The sequence below is a fragment of the Geotrypetes seraphini genome, chromosome 5 (genome assembly GCF_902459505.1).
Source record: "Geotrypetes seraphini chromosome 5, aGeoSer1.1, whole genome shotgun sequence".
NCBI classification, from domain to species: Eukaryota; Metazoa; Chordata; class Amphibia; order Gymnophiona; family Dermophiidae; genus Geotrypetes; species Geotrypetes seraphini.
Window position 1 is genome coordinate 93,622,373 of NC_047088.1, and position 24,969 is coordinate 93,647,341.

General features: G+C 41.9%; 1 protein-coding gene and 1 long non-coding RNA gene across 3 annotated transcripts in view; one reads left to right on the top strand and one right to left on the bottom strand.

The window, feature by feature from the left end:
- Positions 1-24,969, top strand: part of LOC117361014 (inactive serine/threonine-protein kinase TEX14-like) — a 222,892-nt gene that overhangs the window by 113,074 nt on the left and 84,849 nt on the right. For both annotated transcript variants that reach the window (XM_033945781.1, XM_033945780.1), the window contains exons 13-15: positions 5,358-5,506; positions 19,243-19,433; positions 19,912-20,074. In XM_033945781.1, coding sequence (XP_033801672.1) covers positions 5,358-5,506; positions 19,243-19,433; positions 19,912-20,074 — 503 coding nt within the window. The remainder of the gene's footprint in view (positions 1-5,357; positions 5,507-19,242; positions 19,434-19,911; positions 20,075-24,969) is intronic.
- Positions 1-24,969, bottom strand: part of LOC117361016 — a 171,511-nt gene that overhangs the window by 72,507 nt on the left and 74,035 nt on the right. The window lies entirely within an intron of this gene.

Below are 24,969 nucleotides of genomic sequence, written 5' to 3' on the forward strand. Positions count from 1 at the left end.
TCCCAGCAGACAGATCCTGGTCTTCCTTCGAACTTGTTTCCGAATCCCTGGTCTATAATCTCTGCCTCAAATTGAAATCCTGCAACTGTACCTTGGATCCTTTCCCCTCCTACCTCTACAAGAACACTCCCCCTCAGGCCATCTCATCTCTTACCATTCTCATAAACTCCGCTCTCCATTCGGATCTCTTCTCCCCAGAAATGGGCCATATTTCTTTAACCCCACTACTGAAAAAACCTGAGCTTGACCCCTCTACACCATCCAGCTACCATCCAATAGCTAACATTCTCCTTACCAAGATGCTAGAGTCCATCATATCCACTCAACTATCTTCCTACCTTGAGAAATTCACCATTCTTCAACCCTACCAATACAGCTTCCATCCCAATTTCAGCACCGAATCCCTTCTGACCTCCTTAATCTCAAAAGTTCAATATCTCCATTCTCGCAACAAGTTCGCCACCCTTCTTCAATTCGACCTCTCTGCAGCTTTTGATGTCATCCATCATGATATTCTAATTTACCAACTCACCGAGATAGGCATAAACTCCACAGTCCTTGACTGGTTCTCGAAGTTCTTGCGCTCCCGCTCCTACATAGTCAACATGAAGGGCACTTCTTCCTCCCTCTGGAACCCGATCTGTGGAGTCCCGCAAGGCTCACCGCTCTCTCCTATCCTTTTCAACATTTATATGTCCTCCCTTAAACTCCTCCATCTCTCCCCCCTTGAAACACTCTACACTTACGCAGGCGACATCTTTGTCCTCCTCGAGACCGACCGGAACCTCACCAACCTCTCGGCGAACATATCCTCATGTATATCGAACCTTCAATCCTGGGCCCACACTGTGCAGATGAAACTGAACGAATCTAAAACAAAACTTCTCTAGCTCGGCCCAAAATTGAACCAACTGCCCACCTCCATCCCACTGTCCTCTGGCCCCACTCTGCATCTTGAATATTCTACTAAAGTTCTGGGAGTCATCATTGACTCTACACTTTCCTTCAACGACCACCTCAACTCCCTAGTAAAAAAATGTTTCTTCAGCCTTAACATTCTGAGAAAAGTGAGATCCTGTTTCCATCAAAAACACTTTGCCGTCCTTGTCCAATCCACCATCCTTTCCAGACTGGACTACTGCAACTCTATCTACCTTAGCCTAACAAAGAAAAACCTTCAAAGACTCCAGCAGATTCAGAATACCGCTGCTAAGCTTATCTTCGCAAAAAAGCAAATTCGACCATGTCTCACCGCTTTTATCCAAGCTCCACTGGCTTCCGATTATCTCCAGAGTCCACTTCAAATGTGCCTGCCTCACTTTCAAGATCCTACACGGTATCCTCCCTCCCTTTATTCCTCTTTCTTGGAACTCCTCTAAACCCAATTCCGCCAGATCCACCCAAAACCTGAAACTTTCCTTTCCCTCTCTAAAAGGCGTTTTACTTGTAGGAAAACTAGGTTCTTCCCTCCCTTTCAGACTCACTCAGCTCTGGAACAACCTTACCTCCCCTCTTAGGAATCTGAACTCCCTCCAACTCTTCTGTAAACATCTGAAAACCTGGTTATTCTCAAAAATGTAACTCCTCCTCCCTCTCTGGTTATTCTAGTCCTCTAAATTTTCTCTTCATTTTGCCTCTTCCCTCCACTGGAGTTCCTTTCTACCCTAACTCTTGTTAACCATGTCGAGCTTTACGAATGTAGAGATGATGCGGTATACAAACCTAAGGTTTAGTTTAGTTTAAATGGACTATGTAAGCACGCAAAAAGCATGCTGATGTAACAGCTGTCAAAATGATCTGAAAGCTCGGAAACAGCGAGCCTACTAATGGGCATAATCAGAAGCTGAAAACTTAAGACTGAACACTGCCATAGTGAAAGGAACCAGGAGGAAAAATGCATTCTCACTTAAAAAGCAGACTGAAAACACACAAACTTAACCCAACAAAACATAAAAACAAAATTCAAAACAAAAAATGAACCAAAAAGTGACTGAAAGCAGGCAGACAGAAGCAATTAACCACTTGATAAAGGTGTTAAAAAATCGCAGGAAGGCTCTCCATTCAGTGACTTTGATCCCAGACTGCTCCTTATGTCTCTGGGTAAATCACTTAACCCTACATTGTCCCAGATACCACAGTTAGATTGTGAGCCTGTCAGGACAGATTGGAAAATACTCAGAATACCTGATTGTAATCTGCTTTAGGTGAATCTCTTCATGAAAAGGAAGCAAATAAATCCAAAACATTATTCTTGTACAATCTTTCTGGAGGCTGAACACTAGGGTAATTAATCACTATGAGCCTTCTGCTGCAGGGACTCACAAACCAATTGTAGCCTCTCCCCCTAGTGTCCACATCCATGTACTCTACCCCTAAAAGTCCAGTATAGTTCCTGCAGCTAAAGCTGCAGGGGTCTTTTCTCTTCTGCTCGTGATTCTTCTAAGGCTACGCTGAGCAGATTGCTTTTTAAAGGTTCGTTTTTGTTTGGCCAAGGTTTAGATGACCACCTGGCCAATGTTCAAGACCATGGGACCTAGGTCTAAACCTTGTTGGCACAGGGATTTGGGACGGCCAATTTTTCTTCCCTACCAGCGTCCTCACCAGTACGACTGGCCCCCAGCGATGGGACGTTTCGGAGCTCCCTCGAGACCTTGCTTTGGAGGTCAAGCATGGCAACAGTCTTCTACAACCATCATCCTGCCCCTCCCAAGAGGAAATTCTGATCAATTGCCTGAAACGTCGAGCGATCCATCTGGCCTGTTGCGCTTTGACAGAGTCTCCATTGGAAGGCCGTTCGTGTTTTCTCAGGCAATACAACGGCTGGTGCCTTTGTCAACCTTCAAAGGAGGGCACAAAGCATCCCCTGCTGAGCCTGGAGGCGCAGATGCGCTTTTTCTGGGCGGAAAGGCATCTGGTGGCCTTGTCCGCAGCTCATGTGGTGGGCGTAGAAAATGTTCAGGCGGACTTTCTAAGTTGAAAGATTCTGTACGCAGGAGTCTGGTCCCTGTCCAGGCTAGCGTTCGAGTCCTTAGTCCGACAGTGGGGCCGTCCCTCCTTCGATCTAATGGTGTCAGCAGAGAATATGAAGGCGGACAGATTTTTCATCTGGCGCAGATAGGTTGGCAGCAAAGGGCTCGACGCTCTGGTTTGACCGTGGCCCAAGGGGGAACTTCTTTATGTATTTCCTCTATGGCCCATGATAGGGCACGTTCTGCACCAGGTGGCCTCTCACGTGGGTCTGGTAATACTGGTGGCACTGAACTGGACCATAAGACCTTGGTACACAGACCTAGTGTGGTTGAGCATGGAGCCCTTGCCATCAGCGTCTGCTCATGCAGGGCCCCATTGTGCTTCAAGATTCGGACTGCCTTGATCTTACAGCCTGGTGCTTGAACGCTTGGTGTTAATAGCAAGGGGCTACTTATCTGTGGTCATCACTACGCTCCTTCAGAGCAAGCAGAAATCCTCCGTGTCATTCTATGCAAAACCATGGAGGTGCTTTCAGGCTTGGTGTGAGAGGGTTCCGGTGGATCCCTTGACACCTTAAGTGGTGCATGTACTAGACTTCCTGTAGGCTGGCCTCAGGAAGGGCCTTGTAGTTTCTTCTCTACATGTTCAGATTGCAGGATTTTCTTGTTTGGATCCCTCTCCTCTCAGGGGTTCATTGGCGTCTTGACTGGACATGGTCTGCTTCTTGCATGAGGCGGGGAGGTTGCAGCCTTGTCCTTTGTGGAACCTTACTCTAGTTCTCCACTCGCTGGCTTGTCCGCCCTATGAACCCCTGGATGGTATCTGAAAGGTCTTACCATCAAGACCATCTTTTTCGTTGGGGTCATTTCTGCACAATGAATGTCAGAGTTACAGGCTCTGTCATGCAGAGATCCATTTCTTCCCATCACGAAGTCTGCGGTGGTTTTGAGGATAGTACCTTCCTTTCTCCTGAAGGTGGTTTCCTCTTTCCATGTCAACCAGGAAGTTCAGCTACCCGCCTTTGTTCCATCGGGCTCCAAGGCTAAGGACTGTAATTTGCGGTCTATAGATGTGTGGCATATCCTTATAATATATCTAGAGGCTATGAATGACTTTCATCTGTTGGACCATCTCTTTGTCTTGACGGGCCCCGTGTGCTGGGGTCGCCTGCTTCCAAGGCTACCATCTCGAGATGGATTCGTGCGGCCATTCTTGCTGCCTATGTGTCGGTGGGGAAGAAGCCTCCACTTGGGGATGGCCTCCTCGTGGGCGGAATCTCATGCGGTCTCGCCTGAGGAGATTTGTAGGGCGGCCACTTGGGCCTCTCTTCATATCTTTACCAAATTTTACCGACTTGATCTGACAGCTAAGTGTGATACAGCCTTTGGAACTTCAGTTCTGGTGGCGGGCTCATCGGGCCCCACCTGAGAGTTGGGACTGCTTTGATACGTCCGTAGTATTCAGCCTCCAGAGGAATTGTACAAGAATGAAAGATTAGGTTTCTTACCTCTGCTAATCTTCCTTCTTGTAAATCTCCTCTGGAGGCTGAACACCCGCCCGTCTATTTTGTCCGATTCATAGGTCGCCTCTTCAGTAACTGGTAAGCTGGTTTTATATCTTTGACCAGCCTAGCTCAGAATCCCATCTTTCTTCCTTATCATTCAGGAAGGTTTATTGGTTAGAGGGGTCCCTGGGTGGTAGCCTCTTCTGACCTTCAGGTTGTGTCTCCTTTTTCCCTTTCTTCAAAGTTATGCTGTTTTCAGTTTGTTCCAATTTCATATTATGCAAGATTTGGCATTCGGACTCTTCTTGTTTGATTTGTTTCTCATGAGTAGAATTGATATGCAGTGGGTGTCCCCGTGCCCCTCTCTCTCTCTTTTTCTTGTGTTTCCTGTTTGTGCTAGATATGCCTGGCTTTGGTACCAACTGGACTTCTAGGGGTGGAGTACACGGATACTACCAGTAAGTCCCTGCAGCAGAAGGCTGATAGTGATTGATTACCTTATTGTTCAGCCTCCAGAGGAGATTTACAAGAAGGAAGATTAGCAGAGGTAAGAATTCTAATTTTTCATTATATGTTTTATCTGTTAATTAGTACTTTAATTTTGTATTTTCAAAACTCATGTGTTAATTTGAAATGAAAAATTACCAACTGAAACAAAACGTGTAAATCTATGCAGGTAGTTTTCAAAGGATAAATATGCCCATTCTTTCCCTTTAAGAACTGGTGCAAAGTCCAGGAGTAAAAGTACCTGCAGACTTTGCAATTGTGCAAGCAGTTTTGAAAATTATCCCGCAAAGAATCTCCTTGGTTTCTTCTATATTTGGCAGGCCTACTTGTGCTTTGAATGTTCCATTCTATCTTATTTTTGTTTGTTATATTTCAGTAAGGACAAAGCTAAGGAGAAAAATTGGAGTCCTCCCATTCCTCCTCAGCTTTACAACTGGTTGCCCCTGGAGGTGATTCAAGACAGACGAGCTTCTTTCAAGTCAGACTGTTACAGCTTCTGTGCTGTCATTCAGGAGGTATTCACAGGTCAGCCAGCATGGAATGCAGCTTCAGCACAAGAGACAGTGGCTTTCTTTGAGGGGGGATGAAAGAATAAAGGGCCAGATTCACTAACCTGCCCAATTTGGGCAGGTCCGACGAATTCAGCAAACTCCAACATGCAGATGAGGGCGATTGGAGGAACGCCTCCATCTGCAGGCACAGATTGTTCTATAGCGATCCCTGTGCATGCGCAGACCATCTGTAGATGGTCTGAGCATGCGCTGGACCTCTGGGCCGGAGTTTTGGGGAGGTTTTCTTTTTCTATTTTTTTAATGGAAGGTGGATCTGCTTGTTAAACCACTGAGCGCAGCCAGGGAACCTGAAAAGTGCTGGACCTCAGGGCCGGCATAGATTTTTTTTTAATAGGTGATCGAGGAACTTTTTGGAGCCCGTGGTTTTAACCCGCTTAAGCCCGCGGGTTAAAACCATGAGCTTGCAGTGCGGGGAAGCGTGGGAGAGTCGGGGCAGGGTGTTCGGGTTCGAGGCTGGAAGGCAGGTGTGTTCAGGGCTGCAGGAGGCATTCGGGGCAGCAGGAGGTCGGGGCTGAAAGGGCAGAGAGCAGGGCGGCAGAAGGCAGGGCATTTGGAAAGGGCTTCAGCAACTGGTCCTCAGCAGTCGCTTTTTTCTGATCGACCAGCCCAGTCGGTGTTGCAGGGTTTAGTTTAGTGAATCGCATCCCTGCCTACTTTGCATGCCATTGCCCTCATTTGCATGCGCGGATCGGAGGATGGTCGGAAGAGAGGTAAGTGAATCGGGCCGGGGATCACTAAGGGGTCGCAAACCGATCGATACACAATCAAAAGAATTGCTGCCCCAGAGAAAGGGAGGTAAGATCTGAACATTTCACGGGGGGAGGGGGGAGTGGAAGTAGGGAAGGGAGGAATGAAAGAGATACTGTAGACTACAGGAGTGAGGGGGGGAAGAGCAATATGCTGGAGGACTATCAGGGGAGAGGGGATGGTGGAAGATAGATGCTGGACACCATGGGGGGAGGAGGCCTTGAGCTGTGAGCTTCCCTTGGTTGGGGAGGAGGAGTGGACATGCATGAAGGTTCACCGTCCTAGGGCATCAGATGCCCTTGGGCCATTCCTGCATTATCTACCTTCCTCTTTCTTTCATTAACATCCCTAGCTCCTATGCAGGAGTAGCTTAATGGTTAGTGCAATGGGCTGAGAACCGGGCAAACTGGTTTTAAATCCCATTGCAGCTCTTTGTGACTCTGGCAAGTCACAGCCTTCCATTGCTTCAGGTACATTAGAGACAGCAAAAGTACTTGCATATAATAAAAGTAAACCACTTTGGTTGTACCACAGAAAGGCAGTACAGTGCTCCTCCGCGAATTCACGGTTGGCGATTCGCGGTCCTGGTCATTTGCGGTATTTTCTGACCACGAATGACCGGGCAGGAGAGGGCAGCCAGAGAGGCAGGAGAGGGCAGCCGGTGCGCCGGCGAGTGAAGGAAATCACTCACGGTATGCTCCAACCGCCTCTTCCTGCACTAAAGTCGGGCATAAGAACAAAAGAATTGCCGCTACTGGGTCAGATCAGTGGTCCATCATGCCCAACAGTCCGCTCACACGGCAGCCCTCTGGTCAAAGACCAGCAACCTAACCGAGACTAGCCCTAACGGCGCACGTTCTTGTTCAGCAGGAACTTGTCTAATTTTGTCTTGAATCCCTGGAGGATGTTTTCCCCTATAACAGCCTCCGGACGAGCGTTCCAGCTTTCTACCACTCTCTGGGTGAAGAAGAACTTCCTTAAGTTTGTATAGAATCTATCCCCTTTCAACTTTAGAGAGTGCCCTCTCGTTCTCCCTACCTTGGAGAGGGTGAATAACCTGTCCTTATTTACTAAGTCCTTCAATACCCTTCAATACCTTGAATGTTTCGATCATGTCCCCTTTCAATCTCGTCTGTTCGAGGGAGAATAGGCCCAGTTACTCTAATCTTTCGCTGTACGGCAGCTCCTCCAGCCCCTTAACCATCTTAGTCGCTCTTCTCTGGACCCTTTCGAGTAGTACCATGTTCTTCATGTATGGCGACCAGTTCTCCTCTCTCGCCCGCTCCTCTCTCCTGTCTCCCCTGCTAAAAACCATATTCGCGTTTTTACAACATTTGCGGGGGTTCCTGGAACGGAACCCCCACGAATATCGGGGGAGTATTGTATAGCATAATCCACAACCCTTCACCCTTTAACTGCCTTACTCTGCCCCAAAATTGTTGTGAATTCCTATAAGATACAGTACATATTTTTTAACTTAAGAAATAGTTATGTTGAGGGGGGTATGGCTTGGCAGTGCACAAGATGGTGGTGTGATCACGGCGCTCCTCAATTCTAGGCGGCACGCAGATAATTTTGAAAAGCACATCGCGGCTTTTTCTTCACCAAAGGATATAGAAAACATTGAGTATGGCAACTACGCGGCAAGCGAAATTGGATACTGCTTTCGCGGCAGGAGGCTCGGCAAAGCGTCTTAAACAAGATCAGGTTACGCTGTCGAAAGTACCTCTTCCTACTGAAGCTGTTGACGTGCTGGACAGAAATGAAATAATGGCAGAATTTCGGAGCATTAAGCAAATGCTTCAAGATAACGCAAGCGGGATTGCTGAGGTAAAGGAAGAAGTCTTGAATATTAACAGGCAGATGAAGGTTGCCAATCAAAGAATGTTGTTATTAGAAAACAAAGTGGAGCAGTTGGAAATTAACGCGATTCAATGTAAAACTGACAGTCGAGATATTAAAGAATTGAAAAAACAACTTGAAGATTATGAGAATCATGGAAGGAGGAAGAATGTGAAAATAATTGGTCTAGCTGAAAATTTGGAAGGGGGAAATGCTATTCAATTCTTGGAAAACCTTTTACCAAAGTTACTGCAGTTAAATTCAAAACATCCCCTGGAAATAGAACGAGCACACAGGATTCCATCTAAATGGTTAGCTAACCAAGTGAAGCCAAGGCCTTTAATCTTCAAGCTCTTACGATTCCAGCAAGCTTTGTAGATTTTGAATTTGGCTAAAGCTGACAGAAATTAAATTATAAAGGATCAAGTTGCTGTTCTTGCTGGATTTCGCAAAAAAGACTGCGACCATACGAAAACAATTTCTCCAACTAAGTCCTCAAATGAAAGAAAAGGGTTTCACATATGGCTTGTATTATCCTGAAAAAATGAGAGTGACAAGTGGAAACAAGTCCTTATATTTTGAAGATCCGGAAAAATTAAAAGATTTCTTGACAAATTCTGAGCCAATGTCTATTTAAATGGTTTTAAGTTAAAAACCTAGACTTTACAATATTTTTGAGGTTTTTGGACAAATTAACTTGAAGAAGAAGAGGAACTTTGAAGAAAGAAAAGAGTAACATCTATAATAAGACAGAAAAAGAGAAAGGATGAATTTTGTCATATTTAACAATCTAAAGATGAGAGGAAAAGAAGAGAAGAAAGAAAAGGGAAAAAGGGAAGATAGAGAAAAGGGGAATAAAGAAAGGAGGAAAAAAAAGAAAGAAGAAAAAAAATAAGAATGAGACATATTCAGAAGTATCTCTAGTTTGCTTCATAATGAAAAGATATTTATGTTCTGACATATTAACTTTAGTTAGAATAGTTTATTTTAAATGCATCAGACATGCTTAATGATAAAAGCGAAGGATGAATCTATATGATGAAATTGAATTTAGTAATTTTAATTGAACAATATTTGTTGTTTTATGAATATTTTATTAAATAAAAAGATAGGCTAATGTGTTTTGATAAAGTAAGTGGAATTGTAAAAAGGGAAAAAGGAGTCAATATTTCTGCATTTTGGGATCGTCATGATAAAACTTAAAAGGATATACATGAAAGTTAGAAAATATGAATTATTTAATAGTAGTTTAATTGATATATGAATATGTTCTATAGAGATGATTAACTAAATTTCCACTTATAGGATATTAGAGGGATTAAAGAGAAAAGAGGGAAAGAAAAGGAAGAAAGGGAAAGAGGATAGGGGAAAAGGAAAATAGAAAAAGGGGAAAGAAAAGAGAAAGAAGAGAGAAAAAAAAGTTCATATGCTATATTATGGGTTTATGAATTGTTTAAGAGGAAAGATGATTCTTATCTTTGAATTCAAAGGTTTTATAAATTCTGACTTGAGTTATACTGAATAAGATTTTTCTAACTGGTAAAGTAATTTGTTTTAATGTCAAGGTTAAGTTGATAGGCATGTAAACATGAAGTAGTTAGACAGAAGTTTAAGGGTTGATTGTGGTTGTTGTCTTGATAACAAGGATCATATATCTTTTTTTTTGCAAAAGATAGTAAAATATTTAAGGTAATGATAACATATGATTTGGTAAACCTGGTTTAATTAGGAAATTTTTAAAATGAGTTTTATGAAGAACTTCGTTACTATAAATAATTAGGACTATATTATTGCAGGGGGTATTATTGTAAGATTACTTGATTCATAATGCATTAATGAATAAATCTATTAATGAATAAATCTATTATTGTAAGAGGAAAGATGTGATAGAATGTTGCCTGGGGGGTATTGTGATTACTAATCCTATGTGTGTTCCAAGGCAATCAATTTATGTGGGGGGAAGAGGGAGTGGGGTTTTTTCAAAATCAAGGGTGGGAAGATAGGGAATGATGGTATTGAAGATCAATTTAACTTTTCATTGGTTATTATCTGTGTAATGGTGTCTAATCATATCAAATTAAATAAATTTAAATATTATTGTTGGATTATACATTTGGAAATAGATGGAGATTAAGATATTTTCATTGAATGTCAATGGCCTTAACCATCAAATAAAAAGGAAGAAAATATTAGCTTTCCTAAAACAGCAAAACGCTGATTTGTATTTTAGTTAGGAAACGCACCTGTCAATGATAGAATCAAGAAAACTGGAAGGGGGTTGAGTTCGCCAAAAATTTTTTGCCTCTGCAGTTGGCAAGAAAGCTGGGGTTGCCATATTAATAAATAAAAAATGTGCAGCTAATTTTCAGATGATTGATTTGGATCTTTTGGGTAGGTGGGTACATGTAAAAGTGAGCATGGGAAATACTACCCTGGAATTGTTCTATGTGTATGCCTAACGTGACCATTTATTTTTTTCATCAAAACAGGACATCTATTAATATTCAGTCCTGCCCCCAATCCTGCCCTAGCCCCACCCCAATCCCGCCCCCAATCCCACCCTAGCCCTGCCCCCAATTTATTCCATTCATTTTCATGTACACACTATATCTTATTATTTCATAATGGTAACCATAAAATTTTTAAAAAACCACAAAGCACCCTAAACGCAGAGAAAATGTTAATTATTTATATTTGGGGGGTTTTCAACGATGTCACCTCAGTAACTATAGAAAATAGACAAATATAGTGCAAAATATAGACAGCAGATATAAATTCTCAAAACTGACACATTTTTATCATTAAATTGAAAATAAAATCATTTTTCCTACCTTTGCTGTCTGGTGATTTCATGAGTCTGGTTGCGTTTCCCTCTGACTGTGCATCCTATCTTTCATTTCTTTCTGCACTCAGGCCCAACAATTGTCCCTTTCTATTCCCTCCCTCCTTCCTTCCTATGTCCTTACTGCCCCCAGTACCTTCCTATGTCCTTAGTGTCCCCAGCGCCTCCTTCCTATGTCCTTAGTGCCCCCAGTGCCTCCTTCCTATGTCTGTAGTGCCCCCAGATCCAGTGTCAGTTCTCCTTTGTACCTTAGTTCCAGGTATTTCTCTCTCTCCCTCTTCTGTTATGATCTTGCCTCTCTCTGCTCTTCCTCAGGAGCTCTCCCCCTCTGTCTGCACCTCCCAAAGTCCTGCTTCTGCCTCCTGAATTTCCCCTTTGGTCCAGGCCTTTATCTCTCTAGTCTTTCTTCTACTTACAACCCCCCCTTCTCTGCCATTTTCTCTCCTTCCTTCATCCCTCCTTCCTATGTCCCCTCACTGCTTCCAGCCTTTGTCCCACCCCCTCCCAAAAAGCCTGCCGGCCTACCTCCCCAAAGCCAGCCTTCCCCAAAGCCAGTCTGCCTGTCTACCTACCCCAGAGCCAGCCTGCCTGCCTACCTCCCCCAGAGCCAGCCTTCCTGCCTCCCCCAAAGCCAGCTAGTCTGCTTACCTACCTTCCCCAGAGCCAGCCAGCCTACCTGCCTCCCCCAGAGCCTGCCTGCCTGCCTACCTCCCCCAGAGCTAGCCAGCCTGCCTGCCTACCTCCCCAAAGCCTGCCTACCTACCTCCCTCCCCCAGAGCCAGCCAGCCTGCCTGCCTACCTTCCCCAAAGCCTGCCTACCTACCTCCCTCCCCCAGAGCCAGCCAGCCAGCCTGCCTGCCTGCCTACCTCCCCCAAAACCTGCTTACCTACCTACCTCCCCCAGAGCCAGCCAGCCAGCCTGCCTGCCTACCTCCTCCCTCCCCCCACCACGGAAAACAAAAGCCTCCCTCCAGGCCCGATTTAGGTCCACCGCTGCTACTCCTCTACTGCAAACTACTCGAACCCAGAAGCCTTCTTTCCGAAGTCAATTTTGGCGTCGGAGAAGATGTTCCGGGCCAGTCAGGCAGCGATTGGCTGGCCCGGAACATCCTCTCTGACGTCAGAATTGATGTCGGGAAGAAGGCTTCTGGGTTCGAGTAGTGGCAGCAGAGAAGCAGCGGCGGTGGATCTAAATCAGGCCTGGAGGGAGGCTTTTTTTTTGGTGCGGCAGGGGAGGGACAGGAAGCGATCGCCTGTCCCGTTGTCCCCGCGCACAGCTTCCGGACGCTGTCTCTGAAAATGGGACATTTTGGGCATCCTGAAGCTGTGTGTGGGGACAACGGGACAGGGGATCCGAAAACGGGACTGTCCCGTTCAAAATGGGACGTATGGTTACCTTATGTATGCCCCAAATACGAATCAAATGGAATTTTTAAGAATCTACAATTACTACTCCCACTGGCTACTTCTAATTTAATAGTGGCTGGAGATTTCAATGCTGTAATGGATCCATTAATGGATAAAAAACCAAGTAAAATTATTAAATCACGAGGGTTAGATAATTTGGCACAATCTTGTAATTTAATAGATATATGGCGTATACTTCATTTTAAAGATTGGGAATTTTCCTTTTGTTCACAGGTCTATAATTCTTTTTCAAGAATAGATTATATTTTTGTCTCGAATCAAATAGTTCAGAAAGTGACAAAAGCCACCATAGATCCTATCATTTTTTCTGATCATGGTGGTGTATGGATTGAGTCAGTCTGATGAGCAAGAATATTGTAAGTCTGTTTGGAGATTTGATAATACTATGATTGCGGATTCAAATTTCCTTGAAGAATTTAAACTAAAAATGATTGAATTTTTCCTACTTAATACCTCAGAAGATATTAACATAGAAACGTTATGGGATGCATTTAAGGCTACCATGAGAGGTAATATTATTTCATATTCGGCATATATTAGAAAACAACTTAAAACAATTTTATAATTTGGAAAAAGAAATTAAACATTTGGAAAATAAATTAGGTGATAAATGGGAGCAAAATACCCTACAGGCTTTATTAAAAGCAATAGGCAAATATAATGAGATATCTTCTAAATTTGTAAGGAAAGATTTGTTTTCCCAACAAACTCAGTATTATGAAAACTCAAATAAGGCGGGAAGATTATTGGCAAATTATTTTAAAGAAAAGAAGAACAAAAATTATTGCAATAAAGGATGAAAATGGAGAAACACATACTAAAATTGAAAATATTTTAAGACAATTTCTAAGTTTTTATAAAGACCTATATTCTTCTGAGCCATATGGAGATAGGGAAAAAGATGGTTTAGAATTTTTTAATCTAATTATTGGACCAAAGGTTCCTGAACATATAAAAAGAAGTTTAGAGGAGCCTATATCACTAAAAGAATTAGAAGCAGCATTGAAGTCTCTTAGAGTTGGATCCGCTCCAGGTGGTGATGGTTTTACAGTAGAATTTTATAAATCATTTCAAAGTACCCTTTTACCCTATTTATTAAATTTATATCAGTTTAACTGACTAAAGGTTGCATTACAGGTACTATGGCAGAATCATTAACAATTGTTTTGCCAAAGCCAAACAAAGATTCCACTTTGGTTTCAAACTACAGGCCTATCTCGTTAATCAATGTTGATGAAAAACTTTTTGCTAAGATATTGGCTTTACGATTGGCTAAGGCTCTCCCTTTTATTATTGATATGCACCAAACAGGATTTGTTGCTAAGAGACATTCTTCTAACAATACTAGATTGGCTTTTCATACTCTAAATTTAACAAAAAACATGAATGATCCGGCTTTCTCTGTCTCTTCGGATGCGGAGAAAGCCTTTGATCGAGTTGAATGGACTTTTATGTATCAGGCATTAGAATGGTTTGGTATAGGTTCAGGATTTATACAAACGATTCAGACGTTGTATAACTCCTCTGGTGCAAGATTATACATTAATAACAATTTATCAGAGTGTTTTAATTTGCGGAGGGGGGTTAGACAAGGTTGTCCCTTATCTCCTTTGCTTTTTGATATTGTTTTAGAACCCTTGTTATTAGCCATTCAACAGGCAAAGGGGATACAGGGTATTCCTCGTGCAGATTGGGAATATAAAATCTCTGCTTATGCAGATGATATACTGCTTTATTTGAGGAATCCAGAAACTACCATTCCATGCTTACTTGAATTGATAGAGAAATTTGGAAAGTTTTCAGGATATAAGATAAATTTGAGCAAGTCAGGAAATTCTTCCACTTAATGTGCATTGTACTAAAGGATTATTTGATTCATTCTCATTTGTATGGAAAGAAGATGGATTAAAATATTTAGGTATTAAAATAAAAAACACACTAGAAGACACAATGAAGGAGAATGAAAATTTTTTATTAAAAAAAGTAACTGAAATGTGCGAGCAATGGAATCCTCTACATCTTTCTTGGTGGGGGAGAATCCAAACTATTAAAATGATGATATTGCCTGTGGTTTGTTATCAAATGAATATGATACCAGTTTTTTTTCAGGGGTCCTTTTATAAAAAATTAAATAGTATTCTTACAAAATTTGTTTGGCTGGGTAAAATGCCTAGAATTGCCTTAGTATCTTTACAAAAATAAATTGTGGAGGGTGGGGTAAATTTTCCAAACTTTTATAGGTATCATCGAACCTATATTTTACGCCAGGGTATGTATTGGGTCCTCCTAGAGCTCATGGAAACATCCCAGATTGGCTGTATTTGGAATGGCGACTCATGTTTCCTTTACATCTATCTCATGTTCTCAGTGTAAAAATGCCTAGAATATATAAAGAGAATAGAATTGATGGATACATGGAAAACATTACGTTATATCAGCAATTTAACACCTAACCCAATACACAAATCAACAAATCAATCTATATGGCTAAACTCCAAGATTCAAATTGGCGGTTTTAAAATCGTATGGAAGCATTGGATTATTGCAGGTATACGAACTTTAAATGATGTTATTTCAAATGGTAAACTGCTTGATTTTTCACAGTTGCAACATAAATATGGTCTAAACAAATCACAAAGTTTTAAATGGTTGCAGCTGAAGCAGGCTATTCAGGAGGGGTTCCCTGAATGGAAAAATCTTAGCAATCAGTATAATCTGGAATTCTTATGCTTTCAGGTGGATTTCTTGGGACACCAGGCCGCACAATGATATACATTGATATCTGGATTTATGAATAAAAAACCAAAGACTGGCCTTAGAGACATTTGGAGCATTGAGATTAAACATCAAATTTCTGCATCTCAATGGCCACGAATTTGGTCTTGGAGAATGAGATGTACAGTGTCTGCATCTATGAGACAAACTTGGTTCTTTTTGTTACATAGAGCATTTTGGACCCCAGTTAGATTACAAAAGTTGGATAGCTCTAAGTCTAATAGATGCTGGCACTGTAATCTGGAAGCAGGGAATCTAGATCATTTAATATATTTTTGTCACTTTATCATGGCCTTTTGGAAATCAGTTTGGTCTCAAATTAATTGTTTATTAGAAAACCATGTAGCTCTATCATATGATACAATTCTATTTGGGATGTCTATGAAAATAAAAAGTCAAATTTCATCAAGCAAAAAACTTTTATTAATAATGACAGGAGTTGCCATTCAACATATCACCAGAAATTGGAAAAATTACACCAGATTTAATTACACCTTCTGGTGGAATTCGTTGTGCCATATATACAAAATGGAAAGAACAATTGCCATACAAAAAGGGAATTATATAATAATTTTTAAAAGATTTGGGGGCCATTGATAACATATTGTAATGATTAGACACCTTTTTACACTAAAAGTATAATTATAATAATGGGAAAGGGGGTGATATATAGTTATATTATTGGTTTAATCAATATTTTTGAATATAACACATGTATGATATGCTTGATTTACAATATTTGTGGAAAGGAAGGGTGGGGGAGGGGCTTAATTTATGTATTTAAGATGATAATAGAAAAGAATTTCAAGTGATGTGTATGATTCAATTGATTTAATATTGTATACTTGATGTAAGATGAAAAAATGAATAAAGGATTGGGAAAAAAAAAAAAAAGAAATAGCTATGTTCTGGAACTCATTGCCAGAGGATGTGCCAGAGCTGTTAGCATATCTCATTTTAAAAAGGTTTAGACAAGTTCCTGGCGGAAAAGTCCATATTTTGCTATTGAGAGAGCTATGGGAGAAACTACTGCTTGCCACAGGATCAGTAGCATAAGAGCTTACTAGTATTTGAGATTCTGCCACGTACTTGTGACCTGGATTGACCATACTGGGCTAGATTGACCATTGGTCTGCCCCAGTATGGCTATTCTTATGCTCTTATCACTCATCCCCTTCTGGCATTCAGCCCCTTTCTTATTTCTCTAACTTCTGCCCAGCTTCCTATTCCTTCTGTTATACTCCTTCCCACTTTCTCACCCCTTCCACACTCTATTTTCTATTTACCATCCCTCTCAACCTCTTCCTAGCCCCTATAGTTCTTTATAGCATGTCTTGACTCCCTCCATTCTTTCCCTTCCTTGAACTCTAAAAGCTCTTTCACTTTCACACCTGCTCATTTCAGTTATTATATCTCCCTTCTCACTCTCAGCTTGCCTCCAGATTGGCCCAAATTCACTAAACCTCCAAACCGTGCATGATCCATTTCTGTTTGCATGCCGGCCGATGAATTCAGTAAAGGCTTGCATGTAAATGGGGACGATCGTTAAAACGCCCCCTACCCACTGCTAGAGTGATCCCCGCTCATGCGCACACCCTGACAGTAGTGACAGGAGAAGCAGCCTCCTGTCACTGCTGTCAGGGCTCAGCCTCAATCTCTCCTACCTGCCCTGCTCTGCCCAGATCTCTCTTGCCTGCTCCTGGACTCTCCTGCTCTCTGCCGCCGTTCGCTGCAGTGCAAGCCCAAGGTTTTAAAGCGAGCCTGCACTGCGGAGAATGGCGGCAGAGAGCAGGAGAGTCCAGCGAGCAGGGATGAGAGATCAGGCACCGGTCCAACAGACTGGCCCTGCCCAACACCTCCCCCAGGCCCCGATCTTTCCTGCCTGCCCTGCTCTGCCCCGATCTCTCCTGGCCCTCACACACACAAATGCGCCCCCTTCCCCCCCCCCCCCCGAGAAAAAAGCAGGAGGGATGCCAACTCCCTCTTGCCATCAGCATTTCAAAAAAAAAAAAAATGCTGCATGCAGCACGGCCCTCGCCCACAGCCCACGGGTAACTCAGTTACCGACAGGTCTGCAGCAGTCGGGTTTGCCAAAAGTAAAACCCAATTCGAAATAGCCAATCAATTGTTAGTGAATCAATCGCTTGGCTATTTGCATGGGGGTTTGCTAATTTGCATGGGAGGGTTGGGATCAGATCGCTACAGACTTTAATGAATGGGGTTGGAGAGAAATTTGTTTGCATAGGGCTTGCAAACCGATCGGTACACGATCGGTTTGCTTAGTGAATCTAGCCCTTTGAGACAAGAGGTCGCAGATGTTTTTCCTAGAATTCCACTTTGAAACTTGCTTTGGATTCAATTGCACCTGCATTTTCTGCACACATGGATTTTTCATGTCTTTTCTGTCTTTTCATAATAAAAACAGCATTTAAAGGCCTTTTTACTAAAGTGAAATAAGGTTTTGCAGTTAGTACAGGTTAATCATCAAACTAAGGGGTTGGGGTCATCTCCAGCATTTTACAATTCAATTAATGCAGAGAAAATTTCCTTCCTGTACATTAATTAATTAAATAGCAGATTATGTGTATTATCTGAGGACAAGCAGGCATAATATTCTCACATGTGGGTAATGTCAACCACAGAACCCAGTATGGACACTACCAAGTGCACTGTCACTTGAAATATTTAGACAGTGCCAATACCGCACACATGCCAGTGCCTTCCCACCCAATGTCAGCTCGTGGGACCATCAGTTCTTTGTTTTCTGCAAAGCTCTTTTTATCATAATTTCTTGTTTGTATTGTGTTCTAGTATTGTACTCAACTTTGGTTCATTTTGGGCAATTTTTTTGTTCTTAGCTTTTGGGCCTCTCTGAGCCCTTTTTTTGCTCCCGGGAGCATCAAACGTTTTTGGCATCCTACTTGCTCAACCTCCCCGGACCATTGAGTCCTTTGACATAGCATCAGCCATTTTCGAAGAGGGTACTGAGTGAATTAAAAAATGTTCTTGATCTAATCGGGCCTTTTCAGGCTTGACCCACCTAATTGGTGTGTCCAGGGTCCTGAACATTGGGACATTAGCTGTGTCCTCTCTCCCCATGCAAAAGAGGTCACTAAAAGCCCAAAAACTTCAGTTTGAAAATCTTTTTGGTACCACATCAGCATTGACATCGAGCATGGTGGGGGACTCAGAGCCTGACACCTATTCCACGTGAAACCACCTATCAAGCCTCCACCTGTTGCTTGGATATGATATGATCTAAATGAGCAGAAGTATAGCTAAAACCTCAATAGAATATTTCCTTAAAATAGAGTGTTTTTAAACATCTAAAATATAAGAATTGTGAAATCTAACCCACCCTTTTACAAAACTGTGCTAGCGTTTTTTAGCACCAGCCGCGGTGGTAACAGCTCCGATGCTCATAGGAATCCTATGAGAGTTGGAGCTGTTACCACCGTGACCAGCAATAAAAAAACGCTATCACGGTTTTGTAACCGGGGGGGGAGAGGGGGGAAGGGGTACGTGTCAGGAAGAGCATTCCATATTGATGCTGCCTTATAAGAAAGAAGTTTGTTCAAGTCACTTTTTAGTGTAATCTCCTTTAAAAGAAAGATATATAAGCTTTTTTCTGGATTGTCTACAAGGTAGTTTTCCAGCAAAAATGCACACCAATGAAAGAAATTCTTACGGGTATGTTCCCATGGAATACAGTATTTAAAAAACGAAACAAGAAATTTTAAAATTTTTTACTAAGTGGCAGCCAGTTAAGTTCTCTAAGAGAGGAGAAAGGGGAAATCTAAATGAATTTGGATTTTTAAAAAATCATACAAGCTGCCCAAAACATGCCCAGAATACACCCCTTTTTTGTATGAACATATTGTAATGTTTGAGGTTCGTATCCCGCCTTTTGTAAAATTGGATGTCCATACAATATGGATGTCTAAATGCCAGTTTTCCAACATCCAAGCTAAAAAAAGAGCTTCCAAAATAACCACCATGAATGAAATTGCTTACACATCAACATATATCTATGTGTGTCAAATTTGCCATTTCAGATACTGTGCCTTGGAACCATGCTGATGGGCTGAGTATCAAAGAAATGATGGAATCTGGATGTTCATTAACTGCTGACTGTCGAGTACCACAGCCCTATTATCAAGCAGTGAAAACTAACTTGAGCTTGAAAGCACGAGATCGCACTATTTCTCTGCCAGATATCCGATACAACTTGCGCAAGGACCTGAGGGTAATGAACTAAGAATGCCTTGAGAGAAACCTGTGCTTATTATGAAAAAAAATTTTGAGAAAATCTTGAGAGTAATGACAGAACACTTCACACTTTGCTTTACTGTAACACAGTAAGATAGGTTCAACTATTCTCTATCTCTAATAATCAGTGCATTTTATGATTCACTTACATGTCCTGGTAATATTGTTCTATTTAGAGCCAAGGAAAGCCTTGTCAAGAAATGTTCTGTTTGAAGCTCCCAAAAACTTGTCAAGAAATGCATCTGTTTAGTCTAATAAAACCTGTTGTCCTTTTGAATTCTTATTTCTTAATCTTTCTTTCTGAAAACTCTATTCTTCCACTTCTTCCCCAGTTACAGACCTCTAAAAGTCCTAGTTTCCATGATCACAGACTTCTCTAAAATTCAGTTTAGGGTAGATGTATCAGATCTCTCTAAAAGTAACAGATGATAAAGCTTTATTACTATTTCTTGCAGGATCGTGTTAGCGGCTCCAGAATTCTAAAATTCCAGGATCAATCCGTTCCTGCGCGAGATCTCTGCCTGGGAACAAGTAGGTCCTTCAGAGGACAGCAGGACATGATTAACAGGAATATCCCAACTTCTGAGACCCCTGTCTTAGCAAAACCAAGCCAAAAAGGTAAAGATAAATGCACTGTGTGAGGAATTTTATTTTAATTGCAGATTTCCATTGAAATACAAAGACAAAAGTATCCCAGCAACAAAGAGTGAAAGAAAAATAATATAACAAAGAATTAACACAGTCTGGTTCTTTTTGTTACATAGAGCATTTTGGACCCCAGTTAGATTTAAAAAGTTGGATAGTTCCAAGTTTAATAGATGCTGGCATTGTAATCTGGAAGCAGGGGCTTTAGATCATTTATTATTCTTTTGTCCCTGTATCATGGCCTTCTGGAAATCAATTTGGTCACAAATTAATTCTTTATTAGAAAACCATGTAGCTTTATCATATGATACAATCCTATCTGGAATGTCAATGAGAAAAAAGAATCAAATTTCATCAAATAATAATACATTTTTATTAATAATGACAGGAGTCGCCATTCAACATATCACCAGAAATTGGAAAAATTATACAAGACTTAATTACACCTTCTGGTGGAATTCATTATGCCATATATATAAGATGGAAAGAATAATTGCTATACAAAAAGGGAATTATAATTATTTTAAGAAGATTTGGGGGCCATTGACAACTTATTGTAATGATTAGACACCTTTTTACATTGAAAGTATAATTATAATTATGGGAGGGGGCGTATATAGTTATAATATAGGTTTAATCAATATTTGTAAATATAGCATATGTATATTGAATTTAGATTATAATATCTGTGAAAAGGGAGGGTGGGGGAGAGGGTAAATTTATGTATTTAGATGATATTAGAAAGAATTTCAAGTGATGTGTATGATTCAATTTATGTAATATTGTATACTTGGTGGAAGATGGTAAAATGAATAAAGAATTGGGAAAAACAAACAAACACAGTCTACTAGTGAGAAGAAGCTCAGAATTATAACAAAGCATAAAATAAATAGATTAAGCATAAATGGCCATATCATCTCTCTGCTTATACATATATGCCTTTCATCAACCAGGATACAAAAAAAAAAAAAAAGAAACTTACTCTATCATTCAAGATAGGTTCCCCTACCTGCTAAGCACCAATATCTGTCTTAATCATTCCCTCTGTAATTCCCCCTACTACTACTAATCATTTCTATTGTGCTACTAGACATACACAGCACTGTACATCAAAACATAGAAGAGACAGTCAAAAGAGCTTACAATAAGAACAGCCTGGGTCAGACCAATGGTTCATCAAGCCCAGTAGCCCGTTCTCACGGTGGCCAATCCAGGTTCTCACGATGGCCAATCCAGGTCACTAGTACCTGGCCAAAACCCAGAGAGTTTCATGCTACTGATCCAGGTCAAGACAGACAAACTGGACAAGAAGGTGCATTAATACACAGTGGGAGAATTACAGCGGGAATGATAAGACAGATACTGGTGCTTAGAAGGTGGGTTGGAATTTGTAATTGAAAGTATCCTCAAAGAAATGGGCTTTGAGTTTGGATTTGAATACTGACATACTGAGTCAGGCAGTTTGTTCCAGGCATATGGTGCAGCAAAGTAGATGGGATGAAATCTGGAGTTGGCCGTAGAGGAGAAGAGTACAGATAAAAGAGACTTATCCAATGAGCGAACTTCCCTGGGGGAGAGTGTGGAGAGAGATGAGCCAGAAGAGATACTGAGGAGCTGCAGAGCGAATACACTTGTAGGTCAGTAAGAGGAGTTTGAACTGTATGCAAAAACGGATAAGGAGCCAATGAAATGACTTGAGGAGAAGGGTAATGTGGGCATAGAGACATTGGCAGAATATGAGGCATGCAGCAGAGTTCTGAACAGATTGAAGAGGAAAGAAATGGTTTAGCGGAAGACCAGTGAGAAGCAGGTTGCAGTAGTTTAGGCAAGAGGTGATGAGGGTATGGATGAAAGTCTTGGCAGTGCACTCAAAAAGGAAAGGTCTGATTTTAGCAATATTGTAGAGAAAGAAACAGGTTTTGGCAGTCTGTTGGATATGTAAAGAGGAGAGAAAGATTACCCCAAGGTTGTGAGCTGATAAGACAGGGAGGATGAGGGTGTTGGTCACAAAAATAGAGATTGGGGGAAGAGGAGAGATGGGTTTAGGTGAAAAGATAAGGAACTCACCCCCTCTTTTACGAACGCATAGCGTGGGTTTTAGCAGCGGTAAGTGCTTTGATGCTCATAGGAATTCTATGAACATCTGAGCAGTTACCGCTGCTGCCAGCGCTAAAACCCACGCTATACGTTCATAAAAGAGGGGATCAGTCTTGGCCATGTTTAATTTTAGATGGCGGCGAGACATCTAGGTAGCAATGTCAGACAAGCAGGTTAAAATCTGGGACTGAATGTCTGTCGAGGTGTAGAGAGATAGATCTGTGAGTTGTCAGCATAGAGGTGATGCTAAAAGCCATGAGAAGAGATTAGAGCAGAGGTATAGATGGAAAAAGTGTAGATGGAAAAAAGAAGGGAGGGAGGGAGAAGTGTAGATGGAAAAAAGAAGTGGTCCCAGGACAGAGCCCTGAGGTACACCCAATAGTGGGATGGTGGAAGATTCACCACAACATACATTAAAGGTGTGATGGGAAAGATAGGAAGAAAACCATGCAATAACGGAGCCCTAAAATCCAAACAATGATGGCCTGCGAGGACCTGCACAAGATGTAGAAATAGAAGGGACGCTGGAAAACAAAGATCACAATATGATCCGCTTCGATCTGGATGCAGGGGAGAAACATCGGTCCAAAACGACAGCCAAGGCTCTGAACTTCCGAAAAGGGAATTACGAAGGGATGAGACTCATGGTAGGGAAGAAGATTAAGAAGAGGATAAGCACTGTAAAAACGCTAGAGCAAGCTTGGTCCCTTTATAAGGACATGGTCACCGAGGCGCAAAATCTATACATATCACGTATCAACAAGGGATCAAAGAGGAAAAAGAACAAAGAACTGGCGTGGCTCACTGTAAAGGTGAAGGAAGCGATCAGAGACAAGAAAACTTCATTTAAGGAATGGAAAAGGTAAAAGACAGACAAAAACTGGAACAAACACAAACAACATCAACGCAGGTGCCATAAGGCGGTAAAAGGGGCCAAAAGAGACTACGAGAAAAAAAATAGCCAAGGAAGCGAAGAACTTCAAGCTGTTCTTTCGATATATTAAGGTGAAACGACCTGCGAAGGAAGCGGTGGGACCGTTGGATGACCATGGAATAAAGGGAGCGCTAAAGGAGGACAAATCAATCATCGACAAACTGAACACATTTTTTTGCGTCTGTATTTACCGAAGAAGATTTACACAGCATACCGGAACCCATCAGGCTATATGCTGGAAACAAAGAAGGAAAGATGACAGGATTGATGGTCAGTCTAGAGGAGGTGTATAGGCAGATTGATAGGCTTAAGAGCAATAAATCCCCGGGACCGGATGGCATCCATCCGAGGATCATCAAGGAACTGAAAGGGACCATAGCTGAACTGCTTCAACTAATATCCAATCTGTTGATCAATCGAGAAAGATTCCAGAAGACTTGAAGGTGGCGAATGTTACGCCGATCTTCAAGAAAGATCTGTCCAGAGTGGAGTCTTAACATTATCCTTGGGGGGTTGCAGAAGGCCCCATTTGAACTGTTATCCAAAGCAACTATAAAGGATGTCACATTGAAGGTGGCCATGGCTTCAGCCCGTCGGGCATTGTCTTGCAGGGATCCTTTTTTGCGCATTTCAGATTCTGGGGTCTCTGTTCGGTTGGTACCTTCGTTTCTTCCTAAGGTGATGTCTTCCTTCCATGTGAACCAGTCTCTCTTCCTTCCTGCTTTTCGATGGGAGGATTGGGGGGAGCGATTCTCTTCATTGCGTTTCCTTGATGTGCGCAGAATTCTTCTACATTATTTGCAGGTTACTAACGACTTTCGTCGTTCAGACCACCTCTTTGTGTTATTCACAGGGCACAACAAGGGTTTGGCAGCGTCCAAGGCTTCCATCGCTCATTGGGTCAGAGAGGCCATTGTTTCCACTTACTTGATGGCAGGGAAGCGGTTGCTGGACAAGCTTTGTGCCCACTCAATCCGAGCGATGGCTACCTCTTGGGCTGAGTCCAGGGGACTTTCCTTGGAGGAGATTTGTCGTGCGACTACTTGGTCTTCTAAGACTACATTTTCTAGGCATTACCAGTTGGATGTGGCAGCATGTGTGGAGGCTAGATTTGGTGCTTCGGTTATTGCGGAGGCTGCATTTGCTTCCCACCCAGATTGAGGATTGCTTTGCTACATCCCACTGGTCTCTGGATTCATCTGCTGCTGTTGAATAGGAAGGAAAAATTATGTTCTTACCTGTTAATTTTATTTCCTTTAGACGCAGCAGATGAATCCAGAGCCCCACCCTTTCCGAAGATGGTCTGTCAGTTTCTTTGTTGCACGTTTCAGTTTTGTTATTGTTGGTAGTTGTATTCTGTATTTTGCCCTTGGCAATTGATTAATGGAAAGAAGTTTTTTACATGCTCAATATTTCCCAGTTCCGGATGCTTGGGCAGGAGCGATACTGGAGATACAGGAGGAGTGCCAACCGATAGGACCACCTGTTAATCAGTTTCTCTATCTCCACCTGCTGGTAGATGTCCGCTATCCCACTGGTTTCTGGATTCATCTTCTGCGTCTAAAGGAAAGAAAATTAACAGGTAAGAACATAATTTTTCCTTACTCCTTAGATGCGATTACAATGCCTACCTTCATAGGCATCTACCAGTGCCTACTTTTTTTTTTTTTTTTAAATGAATTCTTAATCAGTTTTTAACAGCGCGGTCAATTACTGCGGCAATTAAAACAAATTAGGTGGTGAAATGCGCCTACCGCCACCTAACTTATGGTGCCATTTGTAGACTCAGACCCTTAGAGAGTATGAGAAATATCTCTGTCAATAAAAGCGACTGCTG